The sequence below is a fragment of the Triturus cristatus genome, chromosome 11 (genome assembly GCF_964204655.1).
Source record: "Triturus cristatus chromosome 11, aTriCri1.1, whole genome shotgun sequence".
Taxonomy (NCBI): Eukaryota; Metazoa; Chordata; class Amphibia; order Caudata; family Salamandridae; genus Triturus; species Triturus cristatus.
The window spans coordinates 230990416-231016887 of record NC_140594.1 but is presented as its reverse complement, the minus strand read 5'-3'; the positions used below and the strand labels follow the sequence as shown (position 1 = coordinate 231016887).

General features: G+C 43.2%; 1 protein-coding gene across 2 annotated transcripts in view; it reads right to left on the bottom strand.

Annotated features, from left to right (window-relative positions):
• Positions 1–3212: 3212 nt before the first annotated feature.
• Positions 3213–26472, bottom strand: part of CRYBB2 (crystallin beta B2) — a 59274-nt gene continuing 36014 nt past the window's right edge. For both annotated transcript variants that reach the window (XM_085636312.1, XM_085636311.1), the window contains exons 4-6: positions 22864–22996; positions 5557–5699; positions 3213–3536 (exon numbers count right to left, since the gene is read on the bottom strand). In XM_085636312.1, the coding sequence (XP_085492438.1) occupies positions 3368–3536; positions 5557–5699; positions 22864–22996 (445 nt within the window). In that variant the 3' untranslated portion in view covers positions 3213–3367. The remainder of the gene's footprint in view (positions 3537–5556; positions 5700–22863; positions 22997–26472) is intronic.

The window sequence follows — 26472 nt, the reverse complement described above, 5'->3', positions numbered from 1 at the left end:
CATCGAGCATAGTTATTATTAGAAGGTTAAGTTTAAGACAGTAGGAGCAGCTTCCAAGATCTCCAAGCCGCTTAAGAGCAAAACAGGGGTTACAAGTTATATTAGAACATTGGAATGTGGAGCACTCCATTGAATACAACATTCCAATGTTGTTTTACAAGGCCACTTGGATCCAGAGGAGATTTAAACCCCTCGGACTCAAATAGACCTTTGTTTTATTTGGTAGAAAATTCGGCCCTCTAGTGGCAGAATGTTCTAATAGCCTTATAGCCCTCGTAGCCGGGCTACACCGGCCATTAAATTCCCGCTCCCTTGTTAAAGGCCCTCGCCTTCGGCTTGGGCCTTTAACACTGGAGCTGGCCTTTAATGGCCGGTATAGCCCCCTACAGCGGGCTATGAGGCTATCATAGATAAACCCTGCTGTGGCCTATTTTCCTATCAGTTTTTCATGATGGAGTCTGCAACTCATGGGAGCAAGCAGGAGTGATTAGACTGGGCAATTTAGCCATGGCCAATTACACTCGTTTTGTGACCTTCCGATGAAGTTTGGCCTCAGAGGGAAAACTTTTTTTAAGTTCTTGCAGATTGGGGACTTTATTTTAAAACGTGGGTTCGGGTTACTTTCTGTTGAAAAAATCCAGCTTCTCAAACTCATGTTACAGGAAAAAAGGACTGGCCAGATTTATATAGTGCTGAGTGAACAGGCAACAGCTGATCTCAAGTCTCCTGTGGGTGGATGCTAGGAAAGGCTGGAGAACCAGAGTACAGATATGCAGAAATCGCTTGAGGAGGGTACGGAAATTCTGCTTACTGAAAGCTTGAGAAGGCAGCACTACAACACTAATTTTAATCTGTATTATACCTCTGCTAAGCTGTGTAGTTGGCAGAAAAGACCCGATGATAACTGTCCTCGCTGTGGAGAGGCCCCAGGAGATATGGCCCATATGTTTTGCACATGCATTAAGTTATCAAAGATAATGGGGTAGCTACTGGCATTAAAAGATGGAATTGGGACATTCTTGAATGTGACACTTAAAGTAGAAGTTAACACCACTCCATCACTGATGCTATTTGGTATCGAACAATGGTTTCTAGGGGTAAGCTCTATTTTTTATTTATTGCTATGGCTGTAGCACATCTTCTTATAGCACTGACTTGACTGAACACGAAACCACCAACAATGTAGCAGTGGCTTTCGCGCTTGTTAAGCATGTACAATCTGGAGAAAACCCTCTTTAACCATAAGGGGAAGACGGCTAGGAAACGTGGGGATCTGGGCACCAAGGGTGAAGTGGGTCGAGAGTAAATGTGGAATAGAGGACTGGTTAGACTCAGGTGGGCCGGGTCTGAGGTCTGATCAAATCTAAAGTGTGTCTGTAACTGTATAAACAATACACAATGGATGATTTTACTATATGAGCTCGATGATCAATTTTCTGTACTGAACTGATATAGAGAGTCCGAAAATCTACATTAATTGTTGATGTTTAAACATATATGATTGAATATGTAATTGGGTGAATTCTCTTGTCCTGATCAAGTTTAAAGCTTTGCCACAACTAAAATGGCCAACGCAATAGATGATCCAACTTTATGTTTTATTCCTTAATTTTACAGATTCTGAGAATGTTTATGCTTTTGTATCGAACTTATTTATGGTTTTTGAAAAATGTCATGCATTATTGGGGGTTAAACAGATATGAGGGTTTCTGCATGTTGATGATTTTTCTTGTTTTTATCACATTTAAAGCTTTGGTACAACTGCATTGACCAAATGTAATAGATAATCCAATTTCATGATTTACTTTTTAATAGCTAAAGTAATGTGTGTACTTGATCGGACCATGCCACAAAATTTATTTTTTCATTTTTTTACAGAATTGATTGATAGTCACTGAAAATCTACATTAATTGTTGGTGGTGAATCAAATTGTTTCTATACTTGGGTGAATTTTCTTGATTTTTGCTCCTTTAATAAATAAAATAAAATTCAAATAAAAAGGGATACTCAATCAACAACAACAAAAAATGAAATGATGGAAGTCTGCCCTGAAACTGCAAGGATAATCTTGGTTGTTCTAAATGTCTATATTATGAATGTGCAACTAGTGTCTTGTAAGGTTTGTCATAGAAATAGAAATTTAAATAAGACCTGAGATAGTTTTCTAGACTTTTATCACAAATTAATTTTTCATTAGGACACATTATCTTATGATATTCTCTGAATCAAATACGTTGGGCTCTATTCATAAAAATATTTTATAAATCTACAGATGTACACATTTTCACTAAGGTTTCCAGGAGTACTTGTGAAATTATTTTGTAAATTCCCAATTACGTACATGAGATCACAGATTTGTATGTGTAACTGTACACATTGCCCAACTGTGCATGTGATGAGTACAACTGCATTTTGCTTTTGTTTTTTCTTCTCATACAGAATATTTTTGGGGTTTCAGTTAAACCTCAAAGCTTTACCAGACTTTCCTTTCCCAGAGGTACCCCAAAAACAGATTTGCTCCTACCTTTAATAATACAAAATCTCCAATTGTTTCTATGATAGAAATGTGTGCTTTTAAGTTTGTGAATGCGCATAAACACACTATTGCCTCCCAAACTTTTCAAGGTATCCCTGTCCTGAAACACTCTTACCAGGTCAAAGAGAATATTTACTCAGCTGTAGTATTACACCACACAGAGGTATTATTATCCATTATAAGGTAATAATATCCTTTATAAGCGCGAATTCTCCTTTTGTGGTTTTCCAAAGTAAATTTGTACTTATGTCTAGCCGTGTGCATGTGTAAGTTCAACTAGCAAGAATAAAATAATTTTTGAATAGGACCATTTATGCAACCTAGTATTGCAAATATTTCTAATAGTAATTTCATTTCTACATTATTCTAATATTTAGATTGTGATTGCTTTCTTTGGCTTTGTGCATTTAAGATTGTGTCTCTATGTTTTATGGAATTGATAATATAATGTTTTTTTCAAATTCAATTTAATTGGGGTTACTTACACAAGGGTCTTAAAACTTACAGATTTACCTAAATGATCACGTTTGATATCAGCTAGGAAGTGTAACCACTAGTACACCATTCTTGACCATTTCTTTATGTGCATTTTTCTTGCTTGCGGACGTTTACCTCCCAAACCATGTTCCTACAACATCTGTTAACTGTGGCTTGCAAGAACAAGGACAATAATGCTTTTGGAATGCGAAGCTTTATTGAGTTGCTTTAGTAGGTTCAATCACACAGTGGCATGGAAGATTCCCATGCAGTTAGAAAGCAGCAGCAGGTCACTTGAAAGCATCTTCATTTCTCCTTCGCGTCAGCGGCAATTCGAGGAGGAGGTGTGTTTCTTAGTTGGTGGGATGGAAGGTTCCCCTCTTATGCCACTGCATATCACGGATGCGCCTCACAGACTGGATCTGGGGGTGCTGGGCGCCAAAATCAGAACTGTCTTTGTAATCCCCCTTTTCAAACAGGTACTGGTAACCTCTGTAGCCTGGGTACTGATATCCAACCCACCTGAGAAGAGAAAGAGTGACAAATCACAGAAGTGCTCATGAAAGTAGTGCTGTAGCTTCATGCAGCATTGTTTGAGATTCTCATTGTGGCTCAAATGAGTTGATACATGAGGTTTATTAATCTATGCACATTCTTGCGTTCTCAGACCAAAAACGAAATTCCATTTTCTAGTTACAAATGGTTTCTACTAGATACAGCTGCTGCTCTATAGCCTTTTGACTAAGTAATGCATTACTAACAACATTCCAGTTAATTTTAGTTGCATCTTGGAGCTAGCATCTGCAGGTCTAAGGCAGAATTTGCTGTATAACCAGTGGAATGACCTCTGTGTTTTTTCCACTTGACATATTTAGTCCAAGGTCTAAAACGCACAGATCACAACTGAATGCAGTGGGAACCATTTGGTCAAAAGGAAATGAGGATTTAGTGACGCAGTGTTGTGTATGCTCAAATTCTGATCTGATTTCAAAGAAATAATCGTGCCAGTTATAATGTCGGTGCCTACGTCATAAGAAAAAAATAAATTGTCACAATCCCCTAAATAAAGAATGAAAGAAAGTTCTATGATGACTAATTGAAAAGAGTTTACTAGTTACTCAAAATAATAAAAATGCTGTGCCAAACTAAATAGAATAAATACGTTGTCACCATAGCTCAGTTGCTGTGATTGATAGGGTAGGGGCAATGCACCACACCTCATGCACATATCCCATAATGAAGATTCAAGAGACAGCACATGACCTGGGCTAGCTCAACAAAGAGAACATTGCACCAATTAAAAAAAGTTCTAAAAAAATATCCCAGTTTTCTCAAGGCATAAGGGACGCCTGCACAAGTGAGTATGTTATGGCTTTTAGTCAATGCATGAACATTTCATCTTGTAAAATGGGAATATGCACCCACAAATAAATTGCATTCATAAATAAAGTTGAGATGTCTAATTCAGGAACTCTACTTGTTATTTCAATATTTCAAAGCGTACTCGTGTAAATTGGTAGTTAAATTAAAAACGTCCTATAACCTCTTTAAGTTCTTCTTTTCCCCTTCACTAAAATTGTCCATATGTGCCAACTATTCAAACACGCAGTTTGTGATTAGCGGATTAATTGGTTTATGTCACCCTGCACAATTAGAGCTACCGGCAGGCCTTAGCCGTTTGTAATCAAGTTCAATACCTTCTTGTCTCAGACTTTTTAAATCATCTGAGAACCAGGGATTTACTGGGTTGTACAGCAATTAACTTTGTAGCCCCGATTAGTCTGAATAATTCAGTAGGACTATTGCTCACAATTAGGCGTTGATAAAGAATGTGCATGTAAAATAATGTCCTCCCATGCATGTGGCCGGCTTTAAATTCCTTATCATGGTTTAAAGGGTACTCAAATTTTGGGCACAGATGTCATTTTGCTAAACTGTGTAATCTCCTGCAGTCGTTTGCGAGGCTTACTGCCTTGTAATAATTATCCATTATCACTAGTGGCAGTCTTAACAACCTAGAGCTTACTTGGAGTGAACAAAATAGCACAACGAAGTATTAGGATTTCCTATTTGGTTATTGAAGCATATGTTAAATATACCTCGGGGAATTTTATTTTGCTGTTCTCCTCTAAGGAGGTGTGAAGTTGCCAAATAAACCTTCTACTAAACATACCCCCAATCCAAGAAAATACATAGTTAATGCTTTGTTAGGTATATTACAGGATTGGAATTGTTTAAATATAATTTTAAGTACTTTCAAAGACGTTCGTGTTTCTGTAGCACTGATATTTTGTGTTGCATATTTAATCCTCCATGTTTGGTTTATAGACATGTAATTTACCATTTACAATCCATATCTATGCGCAGCTTGACTGCTCTGGCACAAGAATTATACAAAATCCTATCAAACAACATTACAGTTATTTCCAAGTACAATATTTAGATGTTTTCACATTCACATCGTCCGATGCCCCTATAAAATAAAGACATCATCAATCTACTATCTAGTTTTCAATTGGGGATCTTGGTATGGCATACTTACGTGCCACTTTGAACACGTACGGACGAAACTTTCTCTTGGTATCCATGGGCATGGAAACTGGGCACATCATCGTCTATGATCTCAATTTTCTTTCCAATAAAGTTGGGGTTTTCATATAGCACAATCTTATGCTCTTGGCTATCCTGAAAAGGAAAGACCGCATGTGTAAGGAGGAGGTTTGAACTGCAGCATATGCCAAGAATACCGTAATTCCCAATTTTGATTCGTGTTGATACTTTCCAACACTGACAGCTTATGCATTTCTTCTGCAGGATAAGCGCCACTACCTCTCCATTTTCTTTTTTGGTCCAAGACCTTCCTCTCAATGAGATGTGTCCACACCTCAATGGTGATCTTGCATCCCCTTGCTCCTATATAACATGTTTAGCTCCGCCCCTGTTGTTAAAAGAGGACGTAAAGACGCAACCTGCCTCGTATTTGGCTAGTGAATGAATTACATGTGTGGTGTCTCTTACCAAGGCTGCTTACCTTTTGTCCTACTTTCAGGGACCACAGCACCTTTGGTTTTCAGTTATTGTCATGGCTCAAGATTAGATGCCATCCAGGGAAAGAAATGGATAAGAGTGATGGCAGGTCCCTTGAGTGGTACTTGGACTTTGGATCTGGGGATCACTGCTCACAGCTCAGCAGTACAGAAACGTGATTTGCCCGTCAGTAGAGGTTTCCTGGCAATGACATCATTTAGATAATCTGCTGTCTCAGCATGAGATGCCATTCCAATCCATTTCCTATTAGAAGCATCTGGAACTCACAGCCTAATGGAAAAATCTTGAACGTGCTGAACTAAAGGGCATACAAATTGTGTCTTGCTCGTTGGCCCTAAGGGCTCATCACCACTTCCTCTCACCTGTTCTGAGTCATAAGGCCCTCCAGGCAGAACCATGGTCCATGGACTACTGCCTCTATTACACCTTCACAAAAATGCCTTGATACTTCCAATTTAGATTTCCAGGTATGATTAATGCAATTATATTAAGACTTGTTTACTTGTTTATCATTTGCTATGTCTCTGACCACATTATTCAGGCCTTCAAATTCCTCTGCTAGCTTCTCAATACGAAGGAATGCATTTCAAACATCTGCGCGTCATCCTCAAGACACTTCATTGTTGCTTCCCCTACTCCCTCGCACACAATTCTGGTGTTGTAAGCAGCCCAGTTATCTAAAGCTGGCTGCACAATGCAAAGTCTGTGAGCCATCCCGTGTTCTACAATTCTTGCAAGAAAAGGTTAATCTGGGACAGTCTGATTCAAACAATGGTGATAGGCATATCTTGTTTATGATGATTGTTTTTAAATATTGTATTGTACTCTTTTATGGTTATTTCAACCGAAATAAAGAAATTGATTGATTGATAGGCAGGCCCATCCCATGCTCCCTTTGCACAAGGCCTATGCCCTTAGTTGTCAAATGGTTTTTCTTACTTCTCACTGATGACTAAGGGCCCGATTTAGATGTAGGTGGACGGGTTACTCCATCACCACCGCGATGGATATCATGGCCGCCGAAATATAAATCCTATAGGATATAATACGATTTATATTTCCGCAGACGGGATATCCATCACTATTGTGCTAGAGTAACCCGCCCGCCAAGATCTAAATCAGGCCCTAAATTGCCAACTGCTAGGTAGAAATCTTTGTTGATTCTGACTACCTTCCGACTGCCTTCCTTGTCACCAATTAGAGAGGTTTAAATGTAGCATCTTTTGATGAAGATTGGTAGAGTTGGGTTCTCTTGTCACTGATTCCCACTATCTGAGAGTTTTCCTGAATCAAGTGCTACCCGGCACAGCTTGGGAGTGTGTGCCAGAAGTACACCTGTGTTTCACAGGAAGCAGAATGTGCTCTCTTTTTCCTGATTCTTCCATGCCCAAGGAGTTCCTCCTTCACTCCCTGGATGATTTTCTCAAACGTTTCAGACTGAGAACAAGCAAAGCTTTTTAAATAAAACCCTGTCATTTAATTTTTATAGCTGAATGCAATTTTAAGATCCCTGCAAGTCCCTCTTGATAAAAGTCCAATTCATTTTTAGCCCAAACGTACACCCAATACAGTAGTGGTCTCAGTGCAGACAATTCTGCAATTGCAGTGATACCCAAGTCCAGTTGTAGAGGTATGTAATGAAAGAGCCACTCTTGTGGTTTGGCACCCTATGATGACCTTCGACTACCACCATTTTAATTGACTTTAGTGTGTTGTTTTACCCTAGCCTTAATGTAGGATGGTCCTGCATATGCCTGCTTCTCATCTGTCTTGTAATCTTGCTGTCTCTTAGTGGGAGCTGTCACGGAGTAGAACAGTACTATTGGCTTTGACATGGCCTCATGTCATCTTGTTTTCTGACTTTGCCTTGCTTCTGTGTGCACAGCAGTGCTTGCAAGTTGTTTGGGTTATGAGAATTATAAGTGCTTACTATTGGCTTTGACATGGCCTCTGTCATTCTTTTTTCTCGGCTTTGCCTTGCTGCAGTTTTTTCTGCGTGCACAGCAGTGCTTGCAAGTTGTTTTGGTTATTCACATTCAAGGTCTTTCTGTTTTTCTGAAAGATTGCTTTTGTTTAATGTACAACTCTGCCTCGAAGTCAAAATACGGGAGCTTGGCCAGCCTCCGTCTTGGCCTTGATGCAGACTGGTAAAGCCAGCTCGGTTCTTTCTCATGAGAAGGGGCGAAGTTTTCTAGAAGCTTCATCTTACGTTTAGTAATGGTATTAAAGCTGAGAACCTTTGTGGGCCAGGTGGAAGTTCACCACAGAATAGACGTATTGCTGTGGAGGTGACGGATCTTGAGTCCTCATTGAACTCCTTCCTGGGCTGTTGAAGGGCTTCCCCAGCTTGAGTTGGCAAGGATTATGCAAATTCAATCATTGAGGTGTTTCTAACCATTTTCAATATATTTTCTACTCTTTGCTACTTGTATATACTGCATTTTAATTCAATTGTTCATTTAATTGTTCAATTATTTGGGAGTCTGCAATTACTGATATATTCAGCCTGCCTTTCTAAAATATTGCATTAAGAAACTTATGTGTGTTACTATAAATGCACCTGGATTTGTTTTCTTGCCTCGCCTAAGGAGAGTGCTGCATCTTTTCCTCGTCTTTAGGGAGTGCTGCTCAAAGTGTATTATTTAAAGGTGCAGTGGTATATTTGCTTCCAAAGTGGGAGTGCATGGTTTGGGTGTGTCCTTTTAGCGAAAAGCACAATCATTACAAGGTACCGATGGCGTGCCCCTTCCTAGACCAGTAAGGGCTCTAATTAAATGGTTTTCAGCAACACTCAACGTGCCCATGTTACAGTGACCCCGTAGCTCAGCTCCATACAGAGCTGCACCCCTGGCTTGTGACTCATAAATTTTCATAGCGGGGAGGTTTGGAAACCAAGAGGCCCTTTTAGCAAATCTACGTATCTCCCCTGCTCTATATTTGATCGTAAATGAGCTTTTAAGGATTTGCGGGTAATAAGATCCAGGTTCTGCCAGCCGAATTCCTAAATGGTCGAACTCCCCAACCCTTTACAAGGCTTCCTTTCCTATATTGACAACACCCTTTACCTATTTTAGAGTAGGCCATCTTCTTTGCGTTAAAGATGTTAATTTAGAGGCCATACTCAGAACAAAACAGACTAAAGCTGTTTATCAAATTTTGAAGACACCCTCTTAGTTTTAGCCTGTAAAAGAATGCTGTCTGCAAAGAAAAGGATCGGGATTTTCTGTCCTGTCAAAATAGGGGAGTCATTGACACAGTTAAACAAATATCTGACACAAATATTGATGTATAAAAGAAAGAGGGTAGGCTCAAGGACACAGCACTGAGGCACACCCTGCTCAACAGGAATAGCCTCAGTCAGGTCTCCTCTTGTGCCACACCAAACCCTTGCAGAATTCCCCTCATGGAGAAGCATGATTATACGCAGCAAATTATAGGGAATCCCATCCCTTGCAGAACCTCCCACAGTTTCTATCTGGGGACTAAATCGAACACGGCATGGAGGTCAATGAATGTCACAAAAAGCTCTCCCCCTCCCATATCTACAATCTTCTACTTGGCCAGAAAGAAATGGAAGTCCTGACCGATTGTACTTACTTTGGACTTAAAACCTGCCTGTCAATTCAACAAGATTTGATTTTCATCACACCAATCCAAAAGTTGCTTTAACACTTATTTACAGTAAACCTTTTGAAGGTTATCTATAAGACTGATTGGATGGTAGTGTGAGGGGATGCAAGGATTCCCCTTCGTAAAAACCGGAACAATCTCAGCACCTTTCCATGAGGCAGGTATAGCTACCTCAGCTGCAATTCCATTTCTAACCACATTAATGTAAGTGACCCAGATGGAAGTGTCTGATTTGAAGGGGTCTGCAGGGACTTTTTCCAACCCGTGTGCCATCCCTTCTTTAAATGACACTACTGCTAAGGCAGTCTCTGCAAAGGAAAAAACTATTGGGGATAGATGAGGGTTGGGCATAGGGCTAACTTACCGGTAAGGGTGGGCTCTGAACGGGTTCACAAGAAGTATCACCATCTTCGAGCTGAGGCTAATGGGGCTTTTCCACAAATACTTCTTTTCACCTGGACTTTGTGTGCACATTTTGAAATTTCTAACTGGGAGTCGATAATCTCAAGCTAGAGATATGGGGTCCATTGTTCAGTCTCCTGTGTTTCCTATGTGAACCTGACATCATTATATAAAAATTTGTTTTAACAGGTCTGAGTTGGTTTCCCACAGGGGCTGGTGATGCTTAAGCAGACCACCTGTGTATATCCTCAATAATATGGAGGATTCAGGACGCAAGGAGGAGAGTGAAGAGGCAATGTGGAGATTGATGTTATAATATTCTTCCTTTGTGACCACAGGTAAAGCGCTCTGATACCCTTTTTGGGTCATGTTTGCGCTATATGAAACTTTATAAATAAATAAATAAAATTAATCTCATTACTCTGATTCTTTTTTTCCTTCCTAAATCCACACAACCCACTTGTTGACCTGTCATCCTTAGGGTGGTTTAAGGTTTGCCTTTTCTGCCTCTCATTTGTTGCAGATTCTTTACCAGTGCTAACCAGTGCTAAAGTACATGTGCTTCTCTCACCATGATGACATTTGTGTATACCTGATTGGCATTTGTTCTACTGGTAACTCCCTTGCAATGTGGTATATCATACATCCAGGGCCTGTACTTCAAACGGTACTAGTTGGATGCAGCACTGATTGTGCCACCCACAGAAGTAGCTTTTCGAACCTATCTCAGGCCTGCTACTGCAGTGCCTGTGTGTGCAGTTTACTGCCACTTTGACTTGGCATTTAAGATTACTTGCCAGGCCTTAAACTCCTCTTTTATTACATGTAAGTCACCCTAAAGGTAGGCCCTAAGTGACCCTAAGAGCAGGGTGCCATGTAAGTAAAAGTTAGGACATGTACTTATATGTTTTGCATGTCCTGGTAGTGACAAACAGCCTATTTCTTTTTTCACTCATAGGCAAGCATTAGGAATTCCTTAATACACTTTTAATCTGTAATTCCTGACAAGAGAGGAGTAGGTTATTCATGTTTCATATGTTTGGAATGATAATAATAAATCCTCCTTACTTGTGAAGTTGGATTTAACATTAAAGTTTTAGACAAGCCACTTTTAGAAAGTGGACATTTCTCTGTACTTCCTGCTCTTTGTGCCGGACAGCCTCTCTACAATAAACATCTGGGTTGGGAGACAGCTACACGTTGTGCATTCCCTCTAGACAGCCACAAATACAGGAAGGTGAGACTCATCTGCATTCATTCGCACTCATTTGCATTCATTCGCATTCTCATGGGTTTTCCTGGCCAGGGAGGAATGGGGGGTATCAGGTAGTGTCCTGTCCACACACAAAACACTGATATACCCCCCACAGTTCACCTGGCAGACAGGTCTGGGTTGAAGGGGATCTTTGGGCACTTTGAAGTTACCCCCTACGTAAAAGGTACTTTTGGGTAAACGTACTGGGTCTCTGACCCCCTAAAATCAGACACTTCTGGATCTTGAACTGAACCTATGTCAGAAGGACTGATGTGCTGCTTATAGGACTCAACTGGACTGCTTTTCTGGAAGGACTGCTTTTTTGCTTGTTTCCCTGCTACCTGCTGCTCCCTCACACCGCTGGAAGGACTCCACGTCATCTCCAAGGACGTGATGGCTTGCCTCCTGATTTCTGAATTTTCATGGACACAAACAACATCCTACCATTCTGCTGGTGCTGCTGGACTCTGCTTTCTCTGAGTCTTACCCCTGCCTGAGGTCCCCACTTCAAGCTCTGGAGCTGTTTTCATTTAAAAAGACCTTTCAATGCTGATGCAAAGGCTACCCAATGACATCATACTATTCCTAAACTCAGCAGGCTCCAACCTGTAATGCCTGCTTTGCAAACGTTTCACGGTGTGAAGACTGCGATGTAACATCATATATTCAGCAGGAACCACCACCCTGACTAGAGTGATGGTTTCTGCCTGGCCTGGGTGCATACCTCAGCCAAATAGGGATCCCATTTCTAACACCACTGTACTTCCTTTGTTGGATTTGGACTCTCTAGTGTTGTACTTTCTTAGTCTAGGGGAGCACATATATGAATAATAGAGTTAGTCCTTTTGCTACACTGAGTTATTTATTTAATATTGATTTAATATTTTGCACACAGTCAACAACTTCTGTTGTAAGCAGGGAAACCTTGTTGCTGTTTCTTTATGGCAATAAACAGCAGTAAACGTGTCAAGGTTAAAGGAATGAGTTATGTAACAGAAAATCAAACAGTGGGAGTTCTGAGGAAGGAGAGGCAAACTCTCTCTCTTGAGTAACTTGATGCTGATTTGTGCATCAGTATATCACTTTTCTTTCAATATGCATAGATTACACAAAGAATATAACTGACATTAATGGTAACAAACCACAGTTTGACCAAAATGGCAATAATTTAGTTGCCAACAGAATCCATCCTACTATAATAAATACTTTGAAATAAAGTAGACCTGTATAGAATGACACCACCTGTCTCCCTACAATGAAAGAACATACTGTCTTGGACATGTCAATTAAGTGGAAACAAAGAAAAAATGTACCTGGTGAGCCTAATAATATCGGCTGTTGATTCAGAATGACCAACACAGGGAGCGGGGGGTTTCAAACCAAAGTTGGGTCAGATGAACTACTAGGCCATTCTAGGTTCACAGTCACAGAAAAAATGGAGTTGTAACCAAGAGAGTAGCCAGGAAATTTAAATACCCCCCACTTTGTACGAAGGGTCTATGGGAACAAACAAGTGAAGCTAATGAGCCTGAACCCCTTAAAGGAGCTCCCTTGTCTCTTCCATTCAAGCACCTATCCATGTGTCCTATTACCCTTCCATCCACCCGCTGAGATTCAACATTTTCCTTAACATCTGTCATTCATTCATTCTTTTATCCATTATTCAGTCTTTCACTCTTCCATCCATCCTTTGGCCATTTAATCCATCTTCCATCCGTTCAGACATCTATCATCTATGCATTCATCCATCCACCCATACAACAATCATTTGACTTACCCATCCTTCAATAAAGTCTTTCATCCTTACATTGATGTCTTTGTATATTAATGTATTCACCCAGCATCCATCCATTTACTTTGTCATCCATCCATTCTCTCGGATTTCAGTTAACTCTGCTTTCCTTTCACCCATCCATCCTCAGATTTCCATTTACTCTGCCATCCTTTTAACCATCCATCCATCCTCTCAGATTTTCATTTACCATCCTCCTTTCACCCACTCATCCATCCACCCATCCATTCAACCTTCCAGCCAACCAGCCATCCTTCCCTCCCTCAATCCATCCATCCATGCTCTGCAGTGTCCATTTACTCAGCCATTTATGCATATAGGCACCTGGGCACCTAGCTTGCCACTTGCCAGTGTCCTCCAGTTCCTGCTTGTTCCAGCCTAATCCAGTTGCCGCCTTTTCACCATGAGGCACCGCTGCTGCCAGGGTTCTCTCGCTGGGTTTCTCCCTATCACCATTCTTCCAGCCACCAGAAGCTGCGCCCAACCCAGGACCTACTTAATGAAGGCTGCAGCGCGCCCTCGTGAAGCGGGTGCGCCGCTGGTGCGCCAAAGACAAGCCCATCAGTGCTCATCTGTTCCTGGACAATGCCCAGTGCAAGGAATCCTTACTCCACAACCATCCGATGCAACACCACAACCGCAGCCGGAGCCGCCACCTAACCCAAAAAATGCTTCCACTTCTTCTCCTCCATCCTCCATGACCTCAACAACACACACCGGCAAACACCCGGCTGCCACGCATCCCCCAGCACCATGGCAGGACTTTTCTCCTGCACCAATTGTGATTTCACCTATGACACCTTAGACACCAACACCACCACCTCCAAACAACCAACAACCAACAACCAACACACATAACCACCTGCACCAGCTGTCCACCATGCTCCTCAAGACTCCAATAAAAATATGGGGCCTCCTCAACAGCAAAACACCTGACCTTCTCTTCCTGACCAAAAAAGGTTCAATCCAACCTCCAACCCAGACATCAGCAAGCCATCCCGCCCACCTACAATATCATACACCAGGACCAAACCCACAAAACAGGTGGAGGACTAATGATCGTCTACAAAAACACAATTGACTGCACCACTTCCACAGTCTCAGACACCAACCTCATCGAACACCTCCACTTAAAAAGACAAATTTGGACTACAATGCCACCCTTAAGGGAATCCTCGCCTACCGTCCCCCGAACCTCTGAGTGGAATTCTGCAACCACATTGCAGACTTCATTGAACCTCTCTCCATCAGATCAACCAAGTGCATTTTCCTTGGGACCTCAATTTCTACCTGGAAGACACCACAGACCCTAACACCATGTCTCTCCTCAACAGCCTCAGCAATCTCTGACTAACCCACCTTTTCCAAGGACCAACCCACACAGCAGGCCACACCCCAGACAAAATGTTCTCCTCCAACAACAGGAGCACCCACATGACACCGCTCATATGGTATGGTCACTACATAATACATTTCAAGATACCCGCCCACCAAGCCACCCCACCCGAAAAAACCCAAAGCACCATCAAGCCACTGAGGCAAATATCAGATGAAAACTGAACCAAGACCCTACAGGAATGCCCCGCCAACCACACTGGCAACCTTGATGTCAACACCAAGCATTCCTAGAAGAGACTCTCCAACTGTGACAGCTTCAACGCTCCCACCAGAAACAAGACCTACAAAAACAACAAATGACCCAGCTGGTACACAAATGGCCTCAGAGAGTCCAAGCACCAATGCAAACAACTTGAGAGAAAATGGAGACTCGACAAAAACACCAACACGACATCTACAAACAAAGCTGTCTCTCAGACTCAAAGCCAACTCCAACAACGGCAAAGAACTCTTCACCATCGTCAAGGACGTCTCCAATTCTGCAGCTCATCTCATCCAAGTACTTTGCAATGGCATCTCAAACTTCTTCAAACAGAAGACTGCCAAGATCTACACCACATTTGACCCACAGCCTACTGATAAGAACACACCGACCAGTAAGACACCTCCTTCAATGGCAAACAGCAGGTAGGCAACTAGAAGCCCCTCTCAAATGAAGAAACTACCGCCTTGATGAATACCATCCACTCAGGAGCCCCCCTCAGACCCATGCCCCCATTTCATGTGCAACCTTGTAAGAACCATATTCTCCCCGGGCTCACTGCTATCATCAACACCCCAATAACCACTGCCACCTTCCCGTCTTGCTGGAAAAATGCAGAAGTCAACACACTATTGAAGAAACCAACAAGGAACCCCAACATCCTCAACTGCTACAGACCACTCTCCCTCCACCAAGCCCCCCCCCCCAGAAAAACCCAAAGCACCATTAAGACACTGGGGCAAAATATTCAGAGAGAACTGGACCAAGACCCTACAGGAATGCCCAGCCAACCACGGGCAATCTCAATGTCAAAACCAAGCATTTCAATAAACGGCTCTCCGACTGCACCAGCAACACAACTCACACCAGAAATGAGACCTACAAAAACAACAAACAACCCAGCTGGTACACCATTGACCTCAGGGAGTCCAAGCGTCACTGCAAACAATTTGAGAGAAAATGGAGACTCGACAAAAACACCACCACCAACAGAGAGGCTGGACTTTTCCAGCTAAAGTCATTGAAACAGCCATCAATACCCAACTCACAGACCACCTAGAAATCCATCAACTCCTAGACAGCTCCTGATCTGGTTTTCACACTAATCACAACAGAGAGACAGCCCTCATTGTGGCCACGGATGACCTCAGAAGCATCCTCGAACAAGGAGAAACGGCCTCCTCAGCCTCTCTACAGCTTTCGATAAGGTCTCTTACAAGTCACTCATCACAAAGCTTTAGTACTTGGAAATCTGCAGACCGGCCATCAAGTGGATATCCTTCTTCATCAAGGACTAAACTCAATGAGTTACACTTCTCCCCTACACCTCAGAACCCAAAGAAACTCAACTGCAGAGTCCCTCAAGAATCGTCAGTCAGCCCAACACTCTTCAACGTCTGTATGACACCCCTCACTGACATCGTCAGAGTCCACGGCATCAACATAGTATCTTACGTCTATGACACACATCTCTCTCTTAGTGACTCAATCAGCACCACCAAAAAACACTTCACCAACTGCATGAGAAACGTTGCTGCTTGGATGAAAAGCAACTGCCTCCAGCTCAGCACAGGCAAAACCAAAGTTCTAATCTTTGTCAACAACCACTCCTCCTGGGACGCCTCTTGGTGACCCTCTGAACTTGGACCCCACCCACCCCTGCAGACCATGCCAAGAACCTCAGGATCATCCTGAACACCAACTAGTCCATGAGCAGACAGATCAATGCAGTCTCCTCATAATGCATCTACATCCTGCGAATGCAATCACGACTTTCAAGTGGATCCCACTGAACACCAGATGAACAGTCACCAAGCTCCTTTCACAAGTTGCCTTGATTACAGAAACATCCAATACATCGTAATCCCAGCCCATATCCTATATATCGACTCCAAACAACCCAGAATGCCACGACCAGACTCATCCTGAACATACTGCAAAATGACCACATCTCTCCACACATCAGCAATCTCCACTGGCTCCCTGTTCAGGAAAGTTGTAAGTTCAAGCTACTCACCTATGCCTATAAAGCTCTCCACAACACCGGTCCAACTTACCTCCACCACTGCCTCAACTTCTACCAACCTACCAGACACCTTTGATCTGCATCACAGGCAAGAGCATACCTCCCTAGCATCATGAACATCAGAAGTGGAGGTCACTCCTTCTCATATCATGCAGTCAAGACCTGGTATGACCTCCCAAAACACCTCAGAACCTCCCCTTACTCATGGACTTCCGAAGGAACCTTTTGAAATAGCTCTCCCTATCAAAACAGACATGATTCACTACTCGCCCCTCAGGCCTTCCCTACTCAGCACCTGGAAACCATCACCGGTGATTAGCCACGCTCTACAAATCCACATAACATAACATCCACTCATGCATCCACTCGTCCATCCTTCTTTCCTTTTTAATCAACCACTCTTTCTTTCTTCCTCATAACATTATTTATGAGCGTTTAACCGCCAAGTTGCAGATAAAAGCAGCCCATAAACAATCCAATCCCCACAGTAGCTGCTAAAGGGAAGGAGGGGCTCACGACGCCCATGGTTGTGACGCTTAATACACCACTTCCAGAGACAACCAGTAACAGAGTGAGTAAGACCTTTAGATGTGCACAATTTTCAGTTTCAGATCAAGTACACATCATTGTCAAGATGCATAAGTGGAATTAAACAGAATTTAGTTTGAGTTTTGAGATAGAATTGCAATTTAGCTCTGTTGGCTGAAAAAAACTATTCGCAAATTTAGAACCTTAAGCTCTACATTTAGTTGAAAAAGTGATCCTGCAGCCTACATCTTTAGCACTATGGTACACCGATCACAAATTATACCCCTTCATGCCTTGCCGAGTAATTAATTCCCTTTAGTGGCAGTGTCACACCAGGAGCAAGGGCATCACCACATTTGTGGGACAGATATGCAAGAAGTAAAGAACCAAAAGATAGCCCTTCTCTCTCAATGCAACTAGGATGTGGGGCAAAGCCCCTATTGACATCAGAACTGCTCTGACTCTCCTGCAGTTCAGACAGAAACCGAAGAGACATTTCTTCAAATAAAATTATCCCCTATGTAATGAAACCTCTTATTACAAACCTCTCTGTAAACAACAGAATTGCCATCCTAGGCACCTGCTCTCTGGTCAGCACATTACGCGCTGAACAACTACAACTATATACATACATACATGCATGCATACATCAGCTCGCTGGCACGGCCTGATCAGCATAGTTTTAGACCAGTGAGTTTAAGGGATGATTGTAGTGCTTTGTGGAGCACTGAAACCTAGACAGGAAGGTGCAGATTTACTAATGGCTTGCATTGCCCTTGTGTGACGGTAATGATATCAATATAACGCAATTCCTTAAGTGGGATTTACTAAGCCATGCAAGGCCACGTTTCGTGGCTCTGAGAGGCTTAGTGAATCCAAAGTCACACAAGGCAGCTCATATCACTGACTTGCATTACCTTGCAGCAGGGACGCGTTTCATCGGTGGAGTGCGAGCGTTCCCATGCATCCACCCATGGATTTTGACGCAATCCCAGACTTACAAAGGTCTGTAAACCTGGGATTTCACTAAAAAAGTGCACCTCCAGGGCCTAAGAGTAACAAGCAGAAATACTTTTATACTTACTCTTTGGTGGCATTCATTCTGCAGCACATTTACAAAGAGGAAAATGCCTTTCAGGAATGTTTTTGTGCAGAAAGGTGTCCCTTCCTGCGCAAAAACAATACTGCTCTTAATGCAGAAAACCTTACAGCATGAAGCAAGGAGGGAGCAGGAGTGTGTCATATCTTAGTTGGCATGGGGCATTTCTTGCTCACTCCTATTCACACAGCAGAGCAAGCTCCCTTGCTGCATTGCATAAAACCTTAGTAAATCTTCCCCGAAGTTTGCAAGTCTGTGTTTCTTATAGACTTACCCAGAACTAGTTAGGCATTTTATTTAAATTCAAAAGCATAGCAATCACCTCCCTGCCCTACGAAAACAAGGCATGGGATGAGACAGAGAGCATTGGACTAATAGAATTACAGGTCATAGAATCCCTCAAAGGAAGTTGAAGTATGCTGTGAATCTCACTAGAATGTGCCTTGGGTTTCAATAGTGATCTTGTTTGTGCAAACGCCACTGGTTTCAGTGAAATGTTTGTGTAGGTGTAGAACGGTTACTTCTGATGTAGAATAGGCTTGACCCCTATATTGTAAGATGATTAGCCTTCAGGGATTTCTGATTTCAACTAATATAGACCACTGTCCAACAACAACATCGTAAGCAGCCTTTCTAATTGGCATCAAAGAAACGAATGGTTGAGTAAGCCCTGCCGCTTCATTAACCTTTACATTTAAGGTTTTGCATATAATCTTTGTGAATAGGGCCTCGCGAGTTGCATTTCCAATACCAAATTCTGAGGCAACAGTCACGAGATGAGTAAGTATCCCCACCAGGGGCGTAACTCAGTACCCCGCAGGCCCCCCCCCCCCGAAGTGCGGGAGGCCCTCAAGCTCCAGGGGGCCCCCTCAGCACTGCACTTCGGCCGGGGAGCTCCTGATAGAGTCCGTAATTATCGTTACGCCACTGATCCCCACGGTAAATACATGTGGCCCCACTTGCACAGGTCGCTTCGGCCATAAACAGAAGTTTACAGCTGGAAATACCAAGGGCGGCTCCTCCAAAATGGCAGAGTACGTCGCCTCACTAGGTTAATCAGCGAAAAATAAAATAATAATATAACAATATTAACATTTTTTTTCACTGACTGAGTGAGCCAGGAGTCTTGGTCGGGCGGGGCCGGGCCAGGCACGGCAGGGAGGAGGGGGGTTGTGTGCACTGTGAAGTGTGCATGTCGTTTTGCCCAGCTGTCTTAGGCTGGCCAAACAGACATGCACACTTTAGGCTTCTCATACCCAGCCGTGTTGCACAGTCGAGTTGGAGAAATGCCACAGGCACTAAGGCACAGTCTGAGTGGCAAATAAGGCCGCTCAGACCAATCCGGGTGCTGCTCTCATGCCATGAGAGCAGCATCTGGATTGGCTGGGGAGCCTGTGCTTGTGTCCCAGGGACTGCTGGGACACCATCAGGAGTATAGAGGAGCACCGACGCGTGGGCGGCAGGACAGGTATTTTTACATCTCCCTTATTCCCCCCAAATCCACCTCTGGAGTTTTGTGGCGGCCGCCACTGGAAAATTCCTTAGTCACACAGGGATTACTGGCACGTGTAAATGCATTTACTACTGTAGATTTCTCCACCACATGTGAAAAGAATCCTGCAGTTGTTAATCCCACTCACGGGATCGGAAATAAGCATTCCAAACAATGCTTGCCTTGGAAGTTTGTGACTGTCCACAAACACCTACCGCTGTTTATGGGAATTCTCAAACTCCTCCCCACCCACGCACTCTGCTTACACCCCAGATTTGCTGAGGGTGTTGGTGAGGAACTTTCTCAAAGGAATAAACTATTTTTCCCATGGAGGAAAAAAGTGTATTGGCAACAGGAAACTGCATTCCCCCTTTGCAGAGTTCTACACTATGTAGCACTGGGGTTCCCGCTCCCTATTTTCTGTCCCATTTTTTAGGTCTCGCCTGACCAGCGCTTTAGCGCTGTTCTGGCGAGACTTATAGTAAGCGCGTTTTGGAAGTGCAAACAGTGGCTTTGCAGGCCTCCAACTACAGTGCATGTGACCCGTCCGGGCGCGCGCATCATTTGGAGTCCTGAAACCACTTGTTTGCTTTCACTTTCGCCGTGATGAGCCCACACCAGACTACAACCTGGAGAAAGCTCCGAAATCGGCAGCTCTGCCCTTTAAGCCACGTCTCCCCACTTCCATGGCCATTAGTAGCTGGTTCCGTTTTAGACGGCGCTAACGGGAGCAATGGTCTGGTGCGAGCTGCCTGCTGAAAAGAGCCCCGCACATATTTTTTTTTTAACAAATTAAACACTCCTCGGTTAAAACACCCATAATCCACTACAAGTAACTCCCTGCTCCTTTCTATCACTCCTATAGGTTTCTGCTTCCTCCCTTTATAACGGCTCTTCCATCTCCCTTCTATTCTGTCCTTCCGCTTTGTATGATTTTCGCTCTCTTGTCGGTCCTCAAAATGCACCCACCAGCTCAAAAGAAGCACCGAGTTACAGGCTCCGGGACTCCGCATTCCAGCCTCAGAGAGGGCGGTGCAGTCTCGACTAATGCCGGGCCCCACGGGTCTGTGTCACCGACCCCCAACCCCCAGGTCTGAGTCACCGACCTCCCCCCGCACCCAGAGCAGGTTTCTCTTTCCCGAGAAACGAAACTCAACGCGCCGTAGTTTCGTTTTCAGAGCCGGGCTCCCTCCGGGGGCGGGGCCGGGGCCGGGGCCGTCCTGATTGGTTGCGGTCACTGTGCAGCCGACTCTGCGCAGCGCTGGTACAGGGAGTTTATGCAAATTACACACTGCTATCACACCCTCACGTGCTTATCAAAACATGTCCTTTGATCTCCGATGACGTCAGGAAGCATTACTGCTAAAATAGGTAAGCATTGCCAAAATAAACATAGAATCTTAAAATAGCATATATACCCGATCACGATCAAACAAAGGTTGAATCCAGAACGAAAAAACAGCCAAATATAACATTGTCCAAAGACAGAGGACAAATGTATACACTCCGCAAATATATTATAAATTCCACTCACTTGGTTACAGAATGTAACATCCAACGATAACATTGCAGTAAAGAAATGCAGGGGGGGGGGAGGGGGATAGACTTTAACATAAGTCGTATAACAAGCATTTGCAATGCAATAGGTCTCGCAGTTGTTAAGAGTTTGAGCTATTGGCACTGTAAATGGCAATGCCTTTTATTTATGTGTGGGTTTTTAAAACATAAATAAAAGGCATTGTCATTTACAATGCCAATAGCTCAAACTCGTATAAATGCGAGACCTATTGCATTGCAAATGCTTGTTCTACTATACTAACAGTAAAAAATAAACTATTATTCACTAGTACTAAAATTTGAAAAAAGGTCGACCTTCGTTAATGTGAGCGAGGGTCAAGCAGTCTAAGGCAGTGAAGTCTGTGTGAAGGCTGTTGCATGAGTATAGAGGCACCGGCGCCAGTAACCAGACAGATTGGCTAGGGTGGCAAAGTCACAGCCCAGTCCTCATTGGCTGCTGAGTCTCAAGCCTCTTCCTCTGGTGATGTGCTGTAACATCATATGTGCAGGTAGCCAAGCGAGCTTTAGGCTCAGGTCTGCAGTGGCCAGGGCTTTGTGCCCATCTGTCTATCACCTTACCCATTCCTAAAGAGTCAGAAGGGGGAAGAGAAAAAGCAGGGTGAGTATTTAAGAGCACTTAAGTGAGAAAGACAGGTTGAGTGTTTAGGAGAATATGGGAAAGAAAATGTGTATGTGTGTGAGAGAATGAGAGAGTGAGGTTGGGGAAGTGTGAATGAATATTTGATTTAGTGTGACTGACTATGAACATGAGTGAGAGTGAATGAGACAGTGACTGGGCATATACGTGAGACAGCGAGCAAGTGTGAATGCGTGTGAGTGAGACTGTGAATGAGAATATATTGTATGTGTGTATGTCTGTGTGTGGGGATGGGTTGATGTGTGTGTGTGTGAGTGTGTGTTATACTTTTGAGACTACTGCTGGTCCTGTCATACTGGTAATCCTTGTCTGGTGGAGGCACCAACGGGCTGTCACTGGAAGGAAATTCTTGGCATACGGGAGGGCAACCAGGTCATGTGGGAGAGACGAGGGGCCAAATGTTGCTCCTGGCATACTGGTGGTAAGTGTTTACATGTGGGGTACCCAAGGCATATTTTGAATAAATGTGGTCAACTCCAGAGAAGCGTCAGGCTTCATTGGCTTGGGACAACGTGAAAGTGATTGATTATTTATTGAGAGCCCTTTCAGAGCCTTTGGCTTCAATTTCTGTGAAAACTGTGTTTGACAATGCGCCAGTTCGCCCAAGGTTTTTCAAAAGATTTCCCTCAACACTTTCCGAAGAAATAGATCATGCGTCATGCTTGTTTCACTCGGTTATTGTAATTCGAGGGCAATATTGCACCCGCCTATTTCAAAGATCAGCAGCCGCCACTGTCTGTATGGTATTGATCATTTTCTTACCACTTTGATGGGTCGGAGGGAGGATATGCTGTCGCTTCTTCGGCTGTTAGTCCAGGAATCCCAGCGCGGGTACTCTCCCTTCTCGAACACAAACTGCTCCCCTTTGCAGTTTGCATGTTCGTATCCCACCCAGCTGGGACAGAAGAGACATGATTTTAGTCATTTCCAGGTTCAAAATAACTGAACGACTTTGTTGGTTTCACATAAATGCCAAACGTGTTCGTGATCAAAGAACTTTTAAATTACTCAATCTTCAGAGATATTAACCAAGGTTGCACCTTTTTGTGGCACATTAGGACTCATTTGCTTAAAAATACAAACTCGTTCAACTTTAATCATTCTAGAAAAGGGAAGTTAAATTGATGCTCCTTCCTTCTCTATTCTCCAATTGTTTATCACTTTAGGTTGATTTTTCTGATACTTCAAATCAATTCGGTTTTCTTTTCGTCTGTTCGATTCTAAAATTCCCATAGACTGTGCCCGGTTTCTTTTTAGGTCTCGCCTAGGCAGCGTGCATGCGTTGCTCTAGGAGAGGGCCTTTAGCAATCGGTCTTCATTTTTCAAGCACTCGCACTCGTTTTTGTGGTGGCATCCACCTTGCAGGAGCAAGCAGCGGCGCGGCCACGTTAATTACAAACACATGTCCGCTGCGCGCCGCTGCTGGCTCACGCAAGGTGGATGCCACCACAAGCACAAGTTTGAGTGCTTGAAAAGTGAAGACTTCTTGCAGGATGCTGCAACTGTATTCCTCGTGCTTGTTTAATATTATTACTGCCAAGTGACTGACTGTCTGTCCTCCAGTTGCTTTGTGAGGTTATTTACACAGCCTTGTTCATACTCTGTTTGTCATGTATTGTAAGCCACAGACGCGATAAATATATATATTTTTAATTGTCTTGTTTCCGTTTATAATGCCTGTAAACTTGAAAACTTGGAACTGAGACCAGACCACTGTTGTCATCACCCCGAGCTCGGGGGGGGGGGGGGGGAGGAGCATTCATAGCCATCTGTAAATGATAATAATGGCCGTTCAGCTAGTAATTAACAAAAACGAGGAGGGGAGGGGAGGGGCGAACCACTACTGTGATTGTTGAAGGTCTTTGAGAGATACGTATTTTAGGTTGGCAATCTCAAGTTTAACGTCTGTGTCCAGATTAGTTCCAGGAAGGTAATATCTGTGCCAGGTTTTCATGATAACCACAGAGTTCATAAGTGTTATTCATTGAGATCCTGTATGTGGGGTGCCCAGAATATTAAAGCCAAAACCCGGGACATTTCACCACAAGCCATTTTATGTCACTGGAAGCAATGTCTGTCTGCACAACACAGCTGTACAGAAAAAGTGTTTTTCTGCCTTGAAATCTCAGACAAATGTAGCTAAATCAATTGCCTGGCAAGGCTGGAAAGTGCTCACAGTGCAGTCACGCGCAGCTGGAACCGGACAACTTTTTTTTGTTGACTTTCGCTTTTTCCCTCCCCTGCCTTGTTCTAAAAGAGGACCTTGCGACCTGGACGGCAGAAACATCGGACTCTGTTTATACATCCACAGATCACATACTGTCTCAATAACCACAGTCCGCAATGTACGTACACTCTACGTGAAAATCTCCTTCACCTTCTGCATGCTCCCTGAATACACGGTACACCGCATGCCTTAATCTCGCACTCTGAAAATAAATCCCTACATCCTAACAATATGTTTAGTCACTCCATCCACGATTTGCTTCCCACATACCCCCAACTAATTATCATACCGAAATCATTAATGTTACAACCAAGTAACTGGAGAAAGAGCAAGGAGCGGCTTCCTTGACAGCAGAAGAATAACCATTAACTACTGCACTACCCAGTAATTTCGGGTTCTCGATTAGCATGCTAAAGCGCCTCAACGCCTCGTCAGGGGGTGTCAGTGCTACATAAATGCAAATTCATTGTAAATACCATTTAAGGCATGGTCGGTCTTGTTTATTGTCTCTATAATGTGCTGCACGGCTAAACACTTACCTATGCCAATGCTTGTTTAACCATGAATTAGATAGCATATTCTTGTAGACGTGAAATGAATATGAACCACATTGGTGTAAATCTAATTCCAAATAAATGTTTCAAATAAAATCACCTTTAGTGGACCCAAATATTGGAATAAATATTCCATTACAGTGCAGCAAATCTATTCTTTTCAGCCTTTTGAATGAACACCAATGTCCCCTTATAATAAACGAGGCGTAGATGATCCTCAGTGCTACCCACCCATACATTTCATAGATTAAAAAGGGGAAACTTTCACTAAAATCATATTGAATTTAGTCAACACGTAGACAGAAGACAAACGTGTGCTGTCCCTGGTACAAGGTGGATTCAGGGAAAGTTTCTCTACCGTTGACCAAGCTTTTATTTTACAATTCCTGATCAACAAATATGCCATCAGGAAGAAGGGCCTGTTATGCTGCTTTCTTCTAATTCTCCCATCTGTTCAGTCGGTCCAAAGAGAACATTTCTGGGAAAGGCTAAAGAAGTGCGGTTTGACTGCTCCCCTAGTTTATCTCATTTCAGTGATGTACCGTTCCCAAATAGTATAAGCCTGTTAATAAAAAAAACAGGGCTACTACCTAGGCAGTTCTTAATTTTAATTTGAATCAGTGGTTGTCAGTGTGTGGCACTTGCACTTATTTTTGGGGACCAGCACGTAATTTTCAGATATTTACTGAGTGCAGGAGAGGGAAAACACACAGATCGGAAGATGGAGGAAAAGAAGGAATGGCAAAACCATCACAAAGGTAGAAAGCAGGGACCTGAATGACTGAGATAAAGGTGCAGGCAATGTCTGGTAGTTCATTATAAAAGCATACAGTGGATTTAAGAATCAATCAATCAATCAGGATTTATAGAGCGCTGCAAATCACCCATGAGGGTCTCAAGGCACTGGAGTTGCTAGCTGCTTTGTGGTGATCTGTTCATTTGAACAGTCTGGTCTTCAATCCTTTCCTGGATTCCCGGAGCGATGAGGCGGTCCTAACGTGCAGGGGAAGGTCATTCCAGGCTTTGACCGCCAGGTGTGAGAAGAAGCATTCTCCACTGTTGCCTCGGCGGATCCTGGGGGGGAGTCTATGAGGAAGAGGGAGGAGGATTATAGGTGTTTGGTCAGTTGGTGGAAGGTCAATCGCTTTTTGATGTATGCTGACTACCAGCCTCGGTACTCGGCGCGCCAACGTTTAATTGCACCAGCCACAGGCTTCTGAGCAGAGCTCCAGAGATCGGCACTCATTCTTTTGTAAATTAAGCACTGTACCCAGGAGGATACCTGCTAATCCTGGTGCTCTTTGGTTTGTCTATCAATGACCTCTTGCATATACTGAGGGAAAAAGCACGGGCCTTCCCAAAAGTAAATGGCGTTCATATACAAGTAGTACTATATGCTGGTGATTCAGTTTTACTCGAAGGATGGTGAAAATGCCCTGCAGCTGCTATTGAATCAAGCAGAAAATGTCTTCAAGAGCCTTGGATCTATTTTCAATAAAGAAAAACAAATTACTTTGTATCTGTTGGGGTACAGGTGATATAACTTAGTAAGTTAGAGAATGAAGGTCAAAGAAGGAAGTTTGTTGTACA